The following is an 18,159-nucleotide window of genomic DNA, read 5'->3' on the forward strand; positions in this document are numbered from 1 at the left end:
GCAGAGGAGGCTGGACAGGATGGATCTGCAACAGACATCGACTGAGACATTTGGAGCCCCATTGGAGAACCTCTCCGGAATTCCATTCCAGGACTGGGGCATGTAGTCGAAGCCAAACCAGGCCCAGCAGAACAGGATTGATGGCTTTGGGCAAAACAAGAAACGGAATTAGTTCCGAATGAAGGGCTCCAACTTGGAGCCTCAGCGGCTTGGTCTTAGATACAATGAGATCGGGCAGAGGCAGTCCATTCACCGAGGCAACAGCCAAAGATGTCTCCAGGGGAACTGTGGGTAACTGGAGATGATCCACTAGATCCTTTTGGATGAAGTTTGCCACGGACCCAGAGTCCATATAGACAGAAACCCGGTGCGTCTTCTCACCGGACACTATGGTCACAGGAATGGTCAGCTTGGAATTGAATTTTTTATTCGGTACCGTTCCGCATAGGGTTCTCTCGTCTCTCTCCAACCAATCCTAGGTAATGGAGTCTCTCTGGCCTCTGGGGACAGAAAAGCACAACATGGCCTCTGAGGTCAGACAAAGTCCTGAAGTGCGTCTGCGTTGTCTCTCCTGGGAAGACAATTTGGCCCCTTTCATCTGCATAGGCTCCTCTGGTGGGACGACTGAAGAGGACAGTAGGGATTGCTGGAAAGTAGAAGCTAGCCTAGGAAATTCTCTCTCCCGGAGAACCTCTTAGGAACGCTCCCGGATCCTCATGTCAACCCGGGTGGCTAGTAGGATGAGATTGTCCAGGGTAGGTGGCAGATCGCGAGCGGCCGGCTCGTCTTTAATCCCAGAAGACAGTCCCTGCCAGAATGTGGCCATCAAGGCCTTGTTGCTCCAGGTTAGTTCTGCAGCCAGTGTACGAAACTGAATGGCAGACTCGCCCACGGAGAGGTCTCCCTGATGTAGGGTCAGCAGGGATACAGCAGCAGAAGAAACACTCCCCGGTTTCTCAAATATCGAACGGAAATTTGTGTCAGTTTTGTGTCTTCTCATGTACTAGTGGCATTTGTGTGTGTGTTGTTTTCAATGTGATTGTGGTATAGGTCTAGCGTGTAAGTGTTATGTGAGGTATGTGATTAGCTTTTGTGTGGTGTGTGCGGTATGTGTCTAGTGCAAGTAGTGTGTGCGGTATGTGCCTGGTGTGTGGTATGTGTCTAGTGTGTGAGTGGTATGTGTAGCATCTGCGCCAGGTGTGAGTAGTGCATGTTCAACATGTGTCCTTGGTGTGGGTAGACAACGTGTGGCATATGTCTTAGGTGTGAGTGGCGAGAGTGGAGGATATATCCTAGGTGAGTGGTGTGCATGCGCATGTGTCCTAGGTGTGAGTGGTGCATGTGTGGCATATGTCATAGGTGTGAGTGGGGGATGTGTTCTAGGTATAAGAGGTGTGCGTGCACATGTGTCCTAGTTGTGAGTGGCATGAATGCAGAATGTGTCCAGCATGTGAGTACGTGTGTATATGACTGAATATAAAATTGAAATCATACTATTTAGTTACAGTATAGTGATATTTTAGCATTGTATAATGCTATAATTTGCAATATTTATACATGAGTATTAGGCCATGATCACGCAATCAGGATTTGATTAGGACTAAGACCCTGATTCCTCACCTAAATCCCTTTCAAATCGACTAACATTCTACATCCATTACAAGTGAATGGGCTATTTTATACCCCATTCACATGCAGCGGAAATAAGTCTGCTTTAATTTTGTTCTGCTCTGCAAAAAAAAAAAATCCTCTAGAATAATGAGCATGTTCATTATTCTTGTGGAAAAGCAGTGGATTCGTTGGAGTTGGAGCTATTCCTCTCTTAATTTAGACCTGTTTTAATAAATCTCCCCAGGTCTTGTATAGCTGAAAGGTGGTCCTGTGTACACCAGCCCAACCCTGGTAGCTGCGTATGGCCTGCGGTGGGCTTGTGTGCTTAAAAATGCCAGGGCTGATTTTAAGTTCCGGTCCGGCCCTGTTGGCATTAACTTCTTGACATGCTTCTTTTATCAACTGAATCATGTTATCAACCGTGCATGGTTTTCTTGAATATACCTTATCTAGAGAACTCCCCAAAATAAAAAGTCCACCAGGGTAGTCTGGTGATCGTGGTGGCCATTCAACTGGGCTTTGTCTACCTATCCACCTTGGATCATTTTTTGTCACGAAAATGCTGCACCGCTAAAGCATAGTGAGGAGGGGCGCCGTCTTGCTGAAAATAGAAGTCCTTGTTAAGGTACAGGCCTGAGGTAACCGTTGTATTTTAGAAGATAGGTCCATTATAGGTTACATGAAAGGGCTGCCCAAACTGTAACCCCGGGTTGATTCAACTGTTCTTCAATTGTTGGAAGGGGGTTTTCTGTTGAGTAATAAACATAATTGTGCCTATAAACAGCACCTGGAAGTTTGAAGCTGGCTGCATCGGACCAAGTTATTTCTTCTAAGGGCTTGTCCACACGTTAACGGAATTGCTAGAGAAAATATCTGCAGCATTTCCGTTAATGCTAGCAGACATTCCGCTGCGGAAAAACGCACCATTTCCTGCTGTTTTTACTGCAGAAAAGGGTTAAGATTTTGCTAGTTTTTTTCAATGCTAGGAGATGGTGATATCACACATGTATATAAAAAAAAATTTAAATAGCAAAATGCAGACACTAATAATTGTGTTTACAGTATTTTTTTCTTTTCAGGGGCAATTGTATTTAATCGTTAACTTATTTATTTGTAAAAATTTTGTTTTAGTCACGTTAGGGGACTTTTGGTTTTAAACAGTGAGGAGGAGACTGAGCTGCTGAACGAGGATCCCTGCGTGAGCTGGAAGAAGAGAGAAGGCAGAGCCTGTTGATATCCAGATAATTTCTCTTAGTAAAGCCTTATTTACACGAATGTGTGCGTTTTGCGCACGTAAAAACCGCTGCGTTTTGCAGTTCCGTGTGTCATCGGTGTTTGGTGCGTGTCTGTGTTATTTTCGCACGTATGCCATCCTTGTGTCACGCGGTTTTGACGTTTACAAAATGAAATGAGGTGGTTTTCTTTTTCTCATCATTTCTTGAGCAACTGTTGCGCGAATCACGTACAGAACACGGATGTGCGTCCGTGTGCTGTCCGTGATTTTCACGCACCCATTGACTTTTATGGATGGTGATGCGCAAAAAACGCTCAAGTATAGGACATACAGTGAGTTTCACGCAGCGGACACACACTGCGTGAAAAACCTGGAATGTCTGAATGGCCCCATTGACTTGCATACGTCCGTGCGGCGTGCGTGATTTTCATGCGCGTATCACAGACGTGAAATACGCTCGTGTAAATAAGGCCTAATGGACACACTTAACTAGTCTGTGCTGTGATGTATGCAGAACTATAAGTTCCAGCAGAGACCTCTTGAGTCTAATCAGATTGCATTTTTTCCCTCAACCTAAAATAAAAGCACAGTTTTGATTGGTTGTCTGATGTCACTGTGCAGCTTTATTCCTCATTGCCTGATATAAGATAACTACCGTTACACAATGTATAGTGTGGATGGTATATAATATAGTAAGGATTCCAGGAACACCTGTTTCTATAACATACCGCATCTTCTCATCATATGTAAACATTGTAGTAATTTTTCCATGTGGTCCTTGGCTTTTCTGCTTAACCTTCGGCGATATCCAGTTTGTACTATTACGTTAGATGTATGCCATCACAATATGGCATGCGCTCAGGAGCAGAGTTCGCACCTTGCGCAGCAAATGCCTGCGGTATCAAATAGTTGACACCCGCCTGCAACGGCCTGGGTCAGAGATAATTCTGATTCCGGACGTTTAATCCCTCAGATCCCGAGGTTAATAGCGACCGCTGAATCTGAGTGATTAGGCAGAAGGAGGGGGCTCCCTATGTCCCCTGACTGTCCTCTCCCCTGAAATTGTGGAGTGCCGATTGCATGCCATAGCAGCCTGAGGCCTATTGAAGGCCTACACATCTGCCTTCTATGATCTATTATTAAGTCATGTTAATTTTCAAGTACATTATATGGTACATTTAACAGTGCCATTGAAAATAACAACCGGTCCCACAAAAAACAAGCTCTCATACGGCTTTGTCAACTGATCTATGAGTAATGGCTCTTGAGAGCAAGAAACGCGTCAGAGGGGACGGACGCTTTATGTAATTTGTCCACTTCAAGCCCTTCAGCTTTTCCGCTGGCTATTTAAATAAAGAAGATTTACTTTCAAATTCCACAAGGAGTGCTGATCTTTTCCTCCTGAATATTGTTCCTGTAGCGTGGAGATTGCTGTTTTCTTCGTGCACCTGGAAGCGTGAGCTGACATTTCTACTTTTATTTAAAGGCATGTACTAGCCACTAGAGGGAGCTCCAGATTGTATTTTTGCATTCCAGCCACTAGGAGCCCCGGCATTAAATCTCACATTCCAGCCATTAGAGGAAGCTCCGGCATGTAATCTCGCATTCCAGCCATTAGAGGGAGCTCCTGCCACGTCTCTGAAACCGTCTGCCCAGGTAAATACGGACTGAGCATTGTTTTGTGACAATGTTGTTGCTAAATGTTAAGAAACCCACACATACACAGGGAGAACATACAAAATCCATAGATATTGTCCGTAGTCAAATTCAGACCCAACACCCTGGCACTGACTTGAAACAGCACTCAGAACTGAGCCACCCATGCTGCCATAATTTCTAATAGACCGATGTATTATTATTATTTTTTTTATTCAGAAGTCTGGGCACATTTTATGTTATGAGTCAAGCTAATATTAAAATTGGTGCATTTACATTCTGCTGTAATATAAACGTATGTATAATTTCAGGGGAGTGCAGAGAGACTGTACATATGGCAGTAAGGTTCCCTGTTGGTTTGTTATTTCTAATGTAGAGGGGTTGATTGAAGCAAGTCTAGACATCTTCTACATATATTGCTTAACCCCTTAATGACCAGCCTATTTCGGACCTTAAAGAGGCTCTGTCACCAGATTTTGCAACCCCTATCTGCTATTGCAGCAGATAGGCGCTGCAATGTAGATTACAGTAACGTTTTTATTTTTAAAAAACGAGCATTTTTGGCCAAGTTATGACCATTTTTGTAGTTATGCAAATGAGGCTTGCAAAAGTCCAAGTGGGTGTGTTTAAAAGTAAAAGTCCAAGTGGGCGTGTATTATGTGCGTACATCGGGGCGTTTTTAATACTTTTGCTAGCTGGGCGTTTTGATGAGAAGTATCATCCACTTCTCTTCAGAACGCCCAGCTTCTGCCAGATCACGCTGTGACGTCACTCACAGGTCCTGCATCGTGTCAGACGAGCGAGGACACATCGGCACCAGAGGCTACAGTTGATTCTGCAGCAGCATCAGCGTTTGCAGGTAAGTAGCTACATCGACTTACCTGCTAACGCCGATGCTGCTGCAGAATCAACTGTAGCCTCTGGTGCCGATGTGTCCTCGCTCGTCTGACACGATGCAGGACCTGTGAGTGACGTCACAGCGTGATCTGGCAGAAGCTGGGCGTTCTGAAGAGAAGTGGATGATACTTCTCATCAGAACGCCCAGTTAGTAAAAGTAGTAAAAACGCCCCGATGTACGCACATAATACACGCCCACTTTGACTTTTGCAAGCCTCATTTGCATAACTACAAAAATGGTCATAACTTGGCCAAAAATGCTCGTTTTTTAAAAATAAAAACGTTACTGTAATCTACATTGCAGCGCCTATCTGCTGCAATAGCAGATAGGGGTTGCAAAATCTGCTGACAGAGCCTCTTTAATGACCAAGCTATTTTTTACGTTTTTCAATCGTCGCATTCCAAGAGCTATAACCTTCTTATTTTTGCGTCTACATAGCTGTATAAGGTCTTGTTTTTTGCGGGACAAGTTGTATTTTTTAATAGCACCATTTTTAGGTACATATTATTTATTGATTAACTTTTTTTGGGGGGGGGGGAATAGAAAAAAATCTGAAATTTCGCCACTTTTTTGCGTCCTAAATCTACGCCGTTTACCGTGTGATATAAATAACACAATAACTTTATTCAGCGGGTTGTTACGATTGCAACGATACCAAATTTGTATCGTTTTTGTATGTTTTACTACTTTTACACAGTAAAAACGCTTTTTTTTCAAAATTATTTGTTTTTGTGTCTCCATATTTGAAGAGCCGTAACGTTTTCATTTTTTCGCCGATGCGGTTGTATGAGGGCTTTTTTTTTGCGGGGCGACTTGTAGTTTTTATTGGTACCATTTTGGAGTAGATGCGACTTTTTGATCACTTTTTATTACATTTTTTTAAAGTCAGTATTCACAGAAAACTGCAATTTTTCCATAGTTTATTATTTTTTTTACGGTGTTCACCGTGCGGGTTAAATAATGTAATAGATTTATAGTCGGGGTCGTTACGGACGCGGCGATACCAAATATGTGCAACTTTTTAACTTTATTTTGTTTTTTTAATAGTAAAGCAAAGCAGTTTGTAAGGGGAAAAGCTGGGTTTTTTATTTTTTTTCAAATTTTTTTTAATTAACTTTATTAAACTTTTTTTTCACTTTTTTACTAGTCCCATTAGGGGACTATAATAAGCGATTCCGCGATCGCATTTATAATACACTGCAATACTTTTGTATTGCAGTGTATTACTGCCTGGCCGTTTAACACGGACAGGCATCTGCTAGGTCATGCCTGCGGCATGATCTAGCAAGCATTCATTACAGGCAGACCTGGGGGCCTTTATTAGACCCCCGGCTGCCATTAGAGACACAGACACTCGGCGATCGTATCGCCGGGTGTCGGTGGGGGAGAGAGGGAGCTCCCTCCCTCTCTCCAAAACCACTCAGATGTGGTGCTCGCTATTGAGCACCGCATCTGAGGGGTTAAACGTGTGAGATCGATACTAATATCGAGCTCACACGGCAGAGCAGGGACGCTCCCAGCCCTCAGCTACGTCTGGCAGCTGAGAGCAGGGAGATCTGACAGTTCCCTGCTCTGTTTACTTATTCCGATGCGGCGACGTAAAAAGTCTATGGCATCGGAATAAGGCCCGTTAGTGACCGACGTAGAAACACGATGGGCCGGTCACTAACGGGTTAAAGAGGCTCTGTCCCCACATTATAAGTGCCCTATCTCCTAAATAATGAGATTTGCGCTATAATGTAGGTGACAGCAGTGCTTTTTATTTAGAAAAACAATCTATTTTTACCACTTTATGAGCGATTTTTAGCTTTATGCTAATTAGTTTCTTAATGCACAAGTGGGCGTGTTTATACTTTAGACCAAGTGGGCGTTGTACAGAGGAGTGTATGACGCTGACCAATCAGTGACCAATCAGCGTCACACACTTCTCTCCATTCATTTACACTGCACTAGCGATATAGCTATATCGCTATGTGCAGCTACATACACACACTATAACATTACTGCAGTGTCCTGACAATGAATATACATTACCTCCAGCCAGGACGTGATGTCTATTCAGAATCCAAACACGCCTGAATCTTTTCTGTGAGATTTCCAGCAAGGCAAACGTGTGTATGTAGCTGCAAATAGCGAGATAGCTATATCGCTAGTGCAGTGTAAATGAATGCAGAGAAGTGCATGACGCTGATTGGTCACTGATTGGTCAGCGTCATACACTCCTCTGTACAACGCCCACTTGGTCTAAAGTAAAAACACGCACACTTGGACATTAAGAAACGAATTAGCATAAAGCTAAAAATAGCTCATAAAGTGGTAAAAATAGATAGTTTTTCTAAATAAAAAGCACTGTTGTCACCTGCATTATAGCACCCATCTCCTTATATAGGAGATAGGGCACTTATAATGTGGTGACAGAGCCTCTTTAGGACAAACATTATCTAAAAGACAATGTAAGCAGCACAAAATAGTCTGGTTTACAAAATTCTTCTATCTACACCTCTCCGTCAACTCCAAAATGAAAAGTCCTATATGGAAAACAAAATATAACATTCTTTTCACACTCGCGTCATGATTTCTGTTTATAATGGAGACATGACAAAACTGTTTTATAAAGGAACCAAAAAATAATATACACTGTGTATACAATATGCATACAATGCACACAATTATATAAACAACGCATACAATATTATTCCTATTTTGTTCTCAGCTGGCAGAGCAATGATTCTTGTGTGTAACTACATCTCATTTATGTATATTAAAAATTGGACGCTCTCTCAAACAAAATCAGGTCAAAAAAGACAGATCCATGAATTAGTTAAGTGTAATAACAATTTATTAACAAATCAACAATAACAAATTAACACTTGTCTAATATAAATCTACTACATCAGAAAATTGCATCAGTGACAGATGCAGTGACCATTTTGCTGGTGGTAAAATATTCAGAATAACTGCTCAAAATCTAAAAACTCAGCAGCACAACCTATTTCCCCATTACAGGCGGCGGCAGAGCTGAAATCTATTCTACTGTTTGCAAGGACCTACCTGTGGAGCCTGTTTAGCTGTCCCTGTGGCTGCCTGTGTCACAGAAGAAATAAGGCGGCCACCAGTAAACTTCCTCAGTGACTAACTTAATAGATCATATTTAGTAATACTGTTGCGCCGGTATTCATTTTCTATGCACTGGGCGCAGTTACAAGGTCTCACTTGTTGTAGCTCACTTCCACTTTGAGGCCTCATGCACACGAACGTATTTTTTTCCTCCCGTAAATACGGGTCCTTGGTTACACGTATTCGACCTGTATTGCACCAGTATTTACGGACCCATGCCCGTAAATACGGGTCCGGTGTCACCAGTATTCCACCCGTATTTACGGGCACATTTTCGCTGCAAAATTGCACTGCACTAATCGGCAGCCCCTTCTCTCTATCAGTGCAGGATAAAGAGAAGGGGCAGTCCTTTCCGTAGTAAAAGTAAAAGAAATTCATGCTTACCCGGCCGTTGTCTTTGTGACGTGTCCCTCTTTCGGCATCCAGCCCGACCTCCCTGGATGACGCGGCAGTCCATGTGACCGATGCAGCCTGTGATTAGCTGCAGCGGTCACATGGGCTGAAACGTCATCCTGGGAGGCCGGACTGGAGGAAGAAGCAGGGAGTTCTGGGTAAGTATGAAGTCACTGTCCAGGGTGCTGAAAGAGTTACTACTGATCGTTTAACTCTTTCAGCACACTGGACAGTGACTATCCACTGACGTCGCCTAGCATCACTCCCGTAATTACGGGTGCACACACGTAGTCACCCGTAATTACGGGAGCCCCATAGACTTCTATGGGCCTGCCTGTGCCATAATTACGGCCTGAAATAGGACATGTTCTATATTATTCAACGGCACGGGCACCTTCGTGTAAGCATACAGGAAGGTACCCGTAGCCAATAGAAGTCTATGGGCCCATAATTACGGGCCGTAATTACGCCCGTTTTTACGTTCGTGTGCATGGGGCCTAACTTAATAGATCATATTTAGTAATACTGTTGCACCGGTATTCCTTTTCTATGAACTGGGCACAGTGTGGCACTGTTACAAGGTTTCACCTGTTATAGCTCACTTCCACTTTTAGGTGTTGGAAAAAAATTCCCTAAAGACCACATTTATCAATGCACTTGCGCCAGAAAATTTGGTTTGATAAATATATTGCATATGTGGAGCGCTATATTGTCATTTAGGGACATAAATACATTGGTGACAGACTACCTAGTCCCTGTTATGTCACAGTTAGGCACAAAGACAACTTAAAACGTTCTACAGTGTAAGGACTACACCACGCTACTCCCTATTTCTCAGTCTTCCGGATCCCAGTCAGTGCCCTCTCCATTAGTGCGCCAAAGAAGCTGAAAGAATACTTTATACAATCCAGTGTCTGCCACAGTGTAGTGAAAGGCTTGCAAATGTATACTGGCTGTCCAGCAATCTTTTTTTCCAAATATGTTGTGGTCTCTTCACAAAGGTAATTAAGGACACCAAACAACTATTGCTAGAAGTAAAATTTGACACCATCAGACAAAAAAAATCTCAAACAGGTAGTAATGAAAAAGTAATGAGAAACATGGCGTGTAGACATTATGGTGGAAATTTCATTGCGGCTGTACAATACTTTTGTGGAATTAAAAATTAGGAAATTGCGTAATTATTTGTGATTTTTGCAGTTTTCCATTCCTCTCGATACTTTTTAAAAGTTTTGAAGAATGTGGGTTTACTTTAGTCGGAGAGGGCATGGCCTCCCGTAGATCGACAGATTTACTATAAATTACGCCATCAATTAGTGTAAATAATAGCACAAATCTAAGCCTGTTCATAGAAGGCGTAGATTTGATTTTCTTGCACACAGACATGCAAAGATGCAACAAATTAATTAAGAAGCGTGCACCTCTTAATACATTTGGTGCATTTCACTCCAGCACAGTTCAGTTTAAGACTGGCGTATGAAACACCCGTTCTTAATAAATTCCCCTCTTTACTGGAAGCTTTTAGTGTCAGATTAAAGAATCCCGTCAGCTCCAATAAATGTGATGACATACTCAAAGAAGTATTCCTATCTTACACATTCATGGCATATCTACAGAATATGCCAAATGCCTGATAGGCGCAGGTCTCACCATTGGGACTCCCATTTATCGGGTGAATAGGGGTCTGGTATGTCTAATTCACTAATTTCCAGTTGCAGTAGACTATAAAGTTCAATGAAGAAGTGACCACACTGTCTGCTCAGCTCTTTCTGCAAGTCCCATACACTTCAATGGAGAGGGCCACGTATAAGTGTGGCCACCTATTCCATTAGACTCTATGGAGCATTGGACAGCCAAAAATCGGCAAAAAGGTTGTACTCAGACTCGTTTACCCGATAGCTGCAGGAACCCAGAAGTGGGATTCACACCTGTTAAACATTCATAGATTATCCTGTGGATAAGCCATATATCATTAAAATGGGACATCAGAGAGGGCAGCATAAAGTCATTGACAGGTTAATTTTAAAAGCGTCTTCTGACAAGTCACATTGCAATGTCAGAAGATGCTTTTGAAGCAGCAGTTAAAGGGGCTGAGGTGCCTTGTTGACTACCCCTTCAGAAAAATGTTGACGTTCTTGGAATTGGAAACCCCTTACACAGTTTCTGCAATACCGCACTAAGTAGATGCGACTAAGGTGGATTTCCGCTATAATAGAGAAATAAATGAATAATGAAAATTAAAGTGCCCTAAGAATTTTTTTTCCACTGAAATAAATACAGTATTAGTATTTTAGTTTCACATATTACATTTTTTAAACAAAATGTAAATTATTGCAAGTTCTTTGTAATGTCAGTTCAGATTTAAAGTTAATGCTCATATCCTGGGTTCGTTGGACAGAGAATTGGAAATAAGACCAAGATTGTACAAATTGAGTATAGAATCTGCAATTATCCGTGCTGTCCTCTTCTGGTATCCTCCTGAGGTGACCATCAGAATTGGGATGGAACGGCTCCTGGCAATGCTGAACACAATTTCATCTCTCTTTATAATTCCCTAATAATGAAAACCATACAAGAAGATTATTGACAGTACAAAACTAATAACAGCACATTATGATATATACCAGAGGTCTCAAACTCGGCCGGGGAAATTGGCCTCACATAGAAAAAATGGGACGTTGACGGGTCGCATTACTTTCAAATTTGATACAATACAAAAGTATTGTTAATCAATTAGTTATTCGAACTACTATAACAATACTACATTACTATAACAATACTACATTACTATAATACTAAATTACTATAACAATATTTATATATGTAAGATTTGCTAGTTTACTCCACGCGTTTATTTTAACAATCCAGTTTCAGTTTAAGGGTAGGAACAGACACAAGCTGCGCAGCGTATTCGCCCTGAACACCGCAGGGAATGCCGTCCGAAATCCCGCACCACACTGTGGTGCGTTATTTCGGGTGTACGTTCCGCTGCATAAATGATCGCACATACTTACCCCCTCCCTCCTCTGAAGACCGTTCCGGTCTCGCTGGATGACGTTGCAGGACCATGTGATTGGCTGAAGTGGTCACAAGGCCTGCAACGTCATTCATTGAGGCCGGATTGGAGAAGAAGCAGATAACTCTGGGTAAATAGAACTTTATTATTATTTTTTTCTTACTTGTGATTCCGTCGCAAATATCGCAACACACAATGCTTTGTTGCGGGTTTAAGCACCCCATTGAATTCAATGGCTAAACCCGCAACAGAATAGTATCCGCAGAATTATTTGAAATGCTGCAGTTGAAGTAACCGCACCGCAGGTCAATTTATGTTAGTTTTTTGGGCGGATATTTACCGCAGAGTGGGGATGAGATTTTTTTGAAATCTCACCCACTCTGCTGCTACTGTAATACGCTATGGATTTTCCGCAATTTATCCGTTGTGGAAAATCCAAAGTGTTTATGCGGTGTGTGTTTCTACCCTAAAGGTCGCTAAATTCAGTCTGCCTGCTCAGTTGGCAGCGTTTGGTAGACACAAGAATGTCAAGATTGGGCAGCCCCTTTTTAGGCAGATATTGCCACACTGCCCACTGTAGATACTGCCACACCACCTGTAGATAATGCCACAGTGCCGTCTGTCGATAATGCCACCCCTCCTAGATAGTGCCACAGTGCCCTCTGTAGACAGTTCCACCCCCCCCCCCCCCCCTAGAAAATGCCACAGTGCCCTCTGTAGATAATGCCAAAGTGCCATCTCTGCTCCTGACATCACTGTCCATATATAGACAGTGATGTCAGGAGCAGAGCCGCTTCTAGCACTCTGACTGGGACCCCAGCTCTGCTCCTGACATCAGGGGCTTCCTCAGAGCAGGAGTCCCGGAACAGAGCGATAGTATAAGCTCTGCTCTGGGACGTCATGAGGGAGCTACGGTGCCCCGTGGGCCGCAGATGACAGCCTCAGGGGCCGCATGCACCCATGGGTTTGAGACCCCTGATATATACTGTGGAATAAGCCACTGAGAAAAGGATTTAGTTATTTTCCGTCATAATAAATAATAAAGCAGAGACCATCAATAACGGCCTAAATCAGTGGCTTTCAAGTTTCCTTAGGCCTGGCGGCCACAAAGCAGAAACAGAGCTTGGTAGTCATGCCGTCCATGATAACTTCACCCCTTTGGTCCTCAAATACCCAACATAGCCAAGTGATATATCATTAGTATGAACTTTTCACAGACATGTGCCCCCCCCCCCCCCCTATTTTTTTTTTTATAGGTCACACATCCCAAAACTCCCCAACCTAATGCCCAAAAACTGGTTTTCATGGCATGGCATGTTTTTTTTTTTTTAAAACGGGTTTTCGCATTGCAGAAGTGGTGTCATTCATTAGTCATGTTTAGAATAACTAGGTTCAAGCACAGCATTTTCTCCACATTATTTTTAGCCGTGGAATAACTTTAATGTTCAGCTTACATGACATTAAATTATTTTATAATAATGAATGAGATCTCATTTACCCAATGCTTCAGAAAACCCACATTTTTAGGTTACGGTTATTATTTCAAACCACATTAAGCACTATTACCATCACGCTTTTATTGTGGTTCTAGCACATTGGCTAAAATTGGGGGGAAAAAAATGTAGATCAGGAAAACTGCATGTAAAAATTGTAAACACTACCACAGTCTTTACCTTGATCAATGCAGTACAGTTTTCCATAGAAGCATTTCAATTCGTTTTTTGTTTCCAACAAAGGTGTAAACTCGCGATGGTTTATATGGGTTTCGTACATCTGTGTTATTTCTCTATAATGAACATTTGCTACTCACTTGAGGGGAAATTGAGAGCCCTCCGAGTGGATCTCCATCCAGTATATCTGTCCCTGCGTTGTAGATGATCACATCTGGAGTGACCTCATTCAGTGCCCCTTTCACATGAGTATCTACTTTTTCCAAATATTCTTTGTCTTCCGTTCCCCAGTCAAGCTCTATTCTCCTCTTTATTGCACCTATATATTGTATATAGAATAATCCAACATCCACATTCAATTAATATCTTTTACTGACAGTTTCCATCTTAAGCTCATATAAAAGGCTTGTATTCTAAGAAACTGTAATATAAAATTTTTCATTTGCCGATACATATTTACCTAACTTTCCTGAATTCTCATGAATACATTATCAGGAGAAGAATACACAGGGGCAGATATATTAATAACATTTAATAAACTTAATGCTTTACTTTTAATGCTACACGGCTCACGTTAATAGAATACAAAGAATTTTCTGAAACAGGCACAAGCTCGTACATCGACGAAATCACACGTCGCGGATTTTGTTGCGGATTTGATGCAGATCTCACCCTCATGCATTGCAAAGTTTAAAATCTGCAATAAACCCGTGACGTGTGACCTCTAGTTAAATACGACAAAATTCTTTAACTATTAACCGTACAAGATTTACATCTCAGGAGCTTCAAGGCACACATTGTCTCGCTCCTTAGACTCCGCCCATCAAATAGGCCACACCTTAAATCTTGAATGGCTTTAAAAAAATTTGTCTGCTTTTCTAAAATAAGACGGAGCATTCCCACAACATCTATTGCCCTCTGCAGCCTTCCTTTTTGGCCCTCCTTGGATATCTACACTGTTCAGTTCAACCATACATCCATTTTTAATTTAGCAGCCGCAGTTTCCTCAGGGCGGAGTACAGCCAAAAATGTCTTATGCTGGTGGCCATATACATACAGTAAGATAGCGGTCAGCGAAATGTGCATGTTTATTTCAATAGGGAAAAGGGGGATAAGATGCTCTGAGACACATCTGGCATCGCTTATCACCTAGGAGGGTAAAGAAATGGGCATGTCAAAAGCCAACATGCCTGAACCTTGCTTAACCTGGTGGCAGTTTAGATTGTCAGAGGATCCCACCAACATTTTTGGGGTCAGCAAACATTTATCTAATGGGTAGGGACAATTTTAGGGGTCAAAACATGGCACAAATGTTTCATAAATGTGGCACACCCCACCTGAAATAGTTTTCCGGACCAATTTTTTACTAAACCGTTGTGTTGTATAAAAACACTTGTGCCCTAAATGTTTTTGGGATTTTTTTTTCACCCAACGTCAGCATAGCTAGATTTAATATTACTTTTAGAACTTTAGTGAGAATAATAGGGATTGTGCACCTTACAGTGGAATGTGTACTTAACATTTTAACTGCAGTGGACGGATGTTATAAAAATCCCATTTACACTATGCGGCACACAGTCACTTCTAGGACACCTGTACTAAACAGTGCGAACATGATCTAACACTGCTTTATCACACATCTTCCATGATGACAATAGAACAAAAAGCATTTATTACGCACTAATAGCATTAGAAAGGTTATACTATAAGAAATACTTTACATACGTTTTGCAAATGTATCTCCAGGGTATATGTGCCGATTATACATGTCCATAATGTACACCCTTTGATCATCCAAGAAATCTCTTGCATGCCCATTACCCTAATGAAAAGAAAATTGGGGATTTCTAGACATAAACCATGTAAAGCATTTACAGATCCATAACCAGAATTAATATCACTGTCCTATATGGCCACAATGTGTACTGTCCATTGTTATTAGCTAACAGGATTGGTTGCGCCTCTTTCATTACTCTACTATGGGTAATATTTTACACTTATATCAGTGATATGATCTGACGTTTTTTATTTTTTTGTATGTATAAATTTACAGATTTTTAAACCACTTTATGACCTACTCTATGAAATATGAGATGACATAAATATGTATAAGTTCAGTACCTGATGGGCATCCAGGTCTATTATGGTGGCCTTGGAAACACCTTCCATACGCTCAAATAAAAACTAAATATAAAAAAAAAATACATATATATAAAAATTGTTTTTATTTAAATCTAACAAATATAAACCACTAATAACTCCATGTCTATTCATTTGAGCGCTGTGAAATCTTTAAATGAATTGGAATTTATCTGATAACTTGTTACTTGGGAAAATAAGAATAGAAGCCAAAATTGGAAGCAAAAAAATAGGAGAGGAACATAAATAGAAAAAGTATAATGGATAGATTTGTAACTCTTGGGTGTTTTGGACCCACTCCTAGTTTTGGCTTCCAAATACGGATGCAAAATACGGACCAAAATACTAACGTGTGAAAGAAGCCCAAGGCTGGAATCACAAATGCAGTTTTGATTTTTAGACAAAGTCATGTGTGGATCGTAAAGGAAGGCAAAGTATAAAAAATGGAATCAGACAAAAATTCTAAAAGCGGAAAATTTACGCTTTCTATAATAGGCTGCAGCTTTTTCGTCAGAAAATCAACACATATGAATAGAGCCGTTGGCTCTCGCTGAGTTAAAAGAACCCAATTATGTCAGTTAAAGAAATTAAAGACTTGTTATAAAAGCTCCATCGCATGCCATGTTACACAGATATTCTCCCCTAGAAGAATTACTACAATTTGGCGGGTGCCTATAAATGCATAATACACACTCCGTGTTCCATGTACTAGAGTACTAACACTACAGCCACAGTGCTCCATAAAACAGCTATAGCACTTAAAGCTACGTATAGCCAGTGCGCCATATAAAAGCTACAGCACCCAATACCATAACCACAGTGCACCATAAAACAGCTACAGTACCTCACTATAGCAACAATGCTCTATATAACAGCTAAAGAACCTCACGAAATAGCAACAGTAGTGCATAAAAAAAATCTATAGTGCCTCATAATCAAGTCACATAGTCTTCATAACAATACCGCCTACAATGTATAATAACACAACCACATTCCTCATAACACAGGTGTAGTGCCCAATAACAGTGACAGCAGCAATTCCCATAATGCAGCCCAGATTTCCCCACAGAACACAGGCACAAGAATCACTTAAAAAAATGGCAACTATATACTGGTTTTCTTTACACGCTGCTTCTATCTTTCACAAGGAGAACGAAGGCCCTTTTAAACGGGCCAACGATCAGGTGACTGAGCGCTCGTACGAATACCTGTTCAAAATCATAGTCCTGTAAACAGGGCAGCGATCGACAGATTGCATCTTTTATGTCGCCAAAAATATGGTTGCTTGTCGACAGCACATCTTCCCCAGTAAACGGAATGTGCTACCGACAAGATGAAAAATGTAAGAGACCGGGGCGTGGCCTACAGCTCATGGCGCCAGTCGCATAATCTGTGACCTCCGTGCCCTGCCACCTTAGAGCAGCAGACAATAGCATCGACAGGAGCCCATCTATGTGTAGGAGGAGACCGCAAAGGTCTGGAGTCACCCCTGCACAGGCTCCTCTGGTCTATCCTGCTCCACCAATGCTGGACATATATTTTCTTAGGAGATCGCTCACTCCGCTCCCCAGGCCGCATGAGACGCCATCTTTGGCCTCCTCGCCTCAGCAGCCGGAGACGCTCCTGCAGCTGGCATACACCACGGCTCCCTAGCCTTAGGCAAGCCTCAGAGTCCGCGGGCTCCAACGATCCTCCATAGCTTTCTTATGACGATGCCTTCACCTGGCACCCTGTTGAAGGAAAGGCCTCAGGGAGCAGTGGCTGCGGCCATGTCACACGTGGCAATGGATCCTGATGGGGACACTGCATCCATGCTGACTACAGCATCTCTATCCCAATCCTCTGATATGGCAGCCCATCATCCCAATGCTGCTCCTAAACCCCAGAGGCCTAAGCACAAGGAGATACCCTGTGGTTCCTCCCATACCCCTTCCCTGCAGTCTACTGTGGAAGATGAGCTAGGGGGTACGCCATCTCTATCAGCATTTGTACAGAATCCCCTCCGGTCTGCCTCAGACTCTGATCATAATGAACCTGATGCACCTCCCTCTTACATGCCGCAAATATGGTGAGAATGCTTTTCACAATTGCCTACCAAAGGGGACTTCAAAAAAATTTGATACAAGAGGTGAATGAAACATTTCACTCGGAGTTAGCAGCGATACATCAGGATATGCATCAAATCGCCACCAGAGTGGAAACTCTGGAAGACGACCATGATACTACCAGACGTCATGTATCTGTCCTTCAAACTACTCTGTCCTCTCAACTCGCCTCAATTAGATACATGCAATTGCACTTAGAGGACTTGGATAATAGGGGACGTCGTCACAATATCAGGGTTAGAGGTATTCCTGAATCCTCAGGGTTGGAATACCTCCATCCCATGTTAGAGACTATCTTTAACGACATTCTGGGAGAACCT

At 42.1% G+C, this 18,159-nt stretch overlaps 1 protein-coding gene across 4 annotated transcripts in view; it reads right to left on the reverse strand.

The window, feature by feature from the left end:
* Positions 1-8,220: 8,220 nt before the first annotated feature.
* Positions 8,221-18,159, reverse strand: part of HDAC11 (histone deacetylase 11) — a 56,930-nt gene continuing 46,991 nt past the window's right edge. For 3 of the 4 annotated variants that reach the window (XM_075833810.1, XM_075833809.1, XM_075833811.1), the window contains exons 7-10: positions 15,717-15,779; positions 15,321-15,417; positions 13,736-13,914; positions 8,221-11,463 (exon numbers count right to left, since the gene is read on the reverse strand). In XM_075833810.1, coding sequence (XP_075689925.1) covers positions 11,284-11,463; positions 13,736-13,914; positions 15,321-15,417; positions 15,717-15,779 — 519 coding nt within the window. In that variant the 3' untranslated portion in view covers positions 8,221-11,283. The remainder of the gene's footprint in view (positions 11,464-13,735; positions 13,915-15,320; positions 15,418-15,716; positions 15,780-18,159) is intronic. The other variant, XM_075833812.1, reaches the window with a different exon arrangement.

Source organism: Rhinoderma darwinii, chromosome 7 (genome assembly GCF_050947455.1).
Source record: "Rhinoderma darwinii isolate aRhiDar2 chromosome 7, aRhiDar2.hap1, whole genome shotgun sequence".
NCBI lineage: Eukaryota > Metazoa > Chordata > Amphibia > Anura > Rhinodermatidae > Rhinoderma > Rhinoderma darwinii.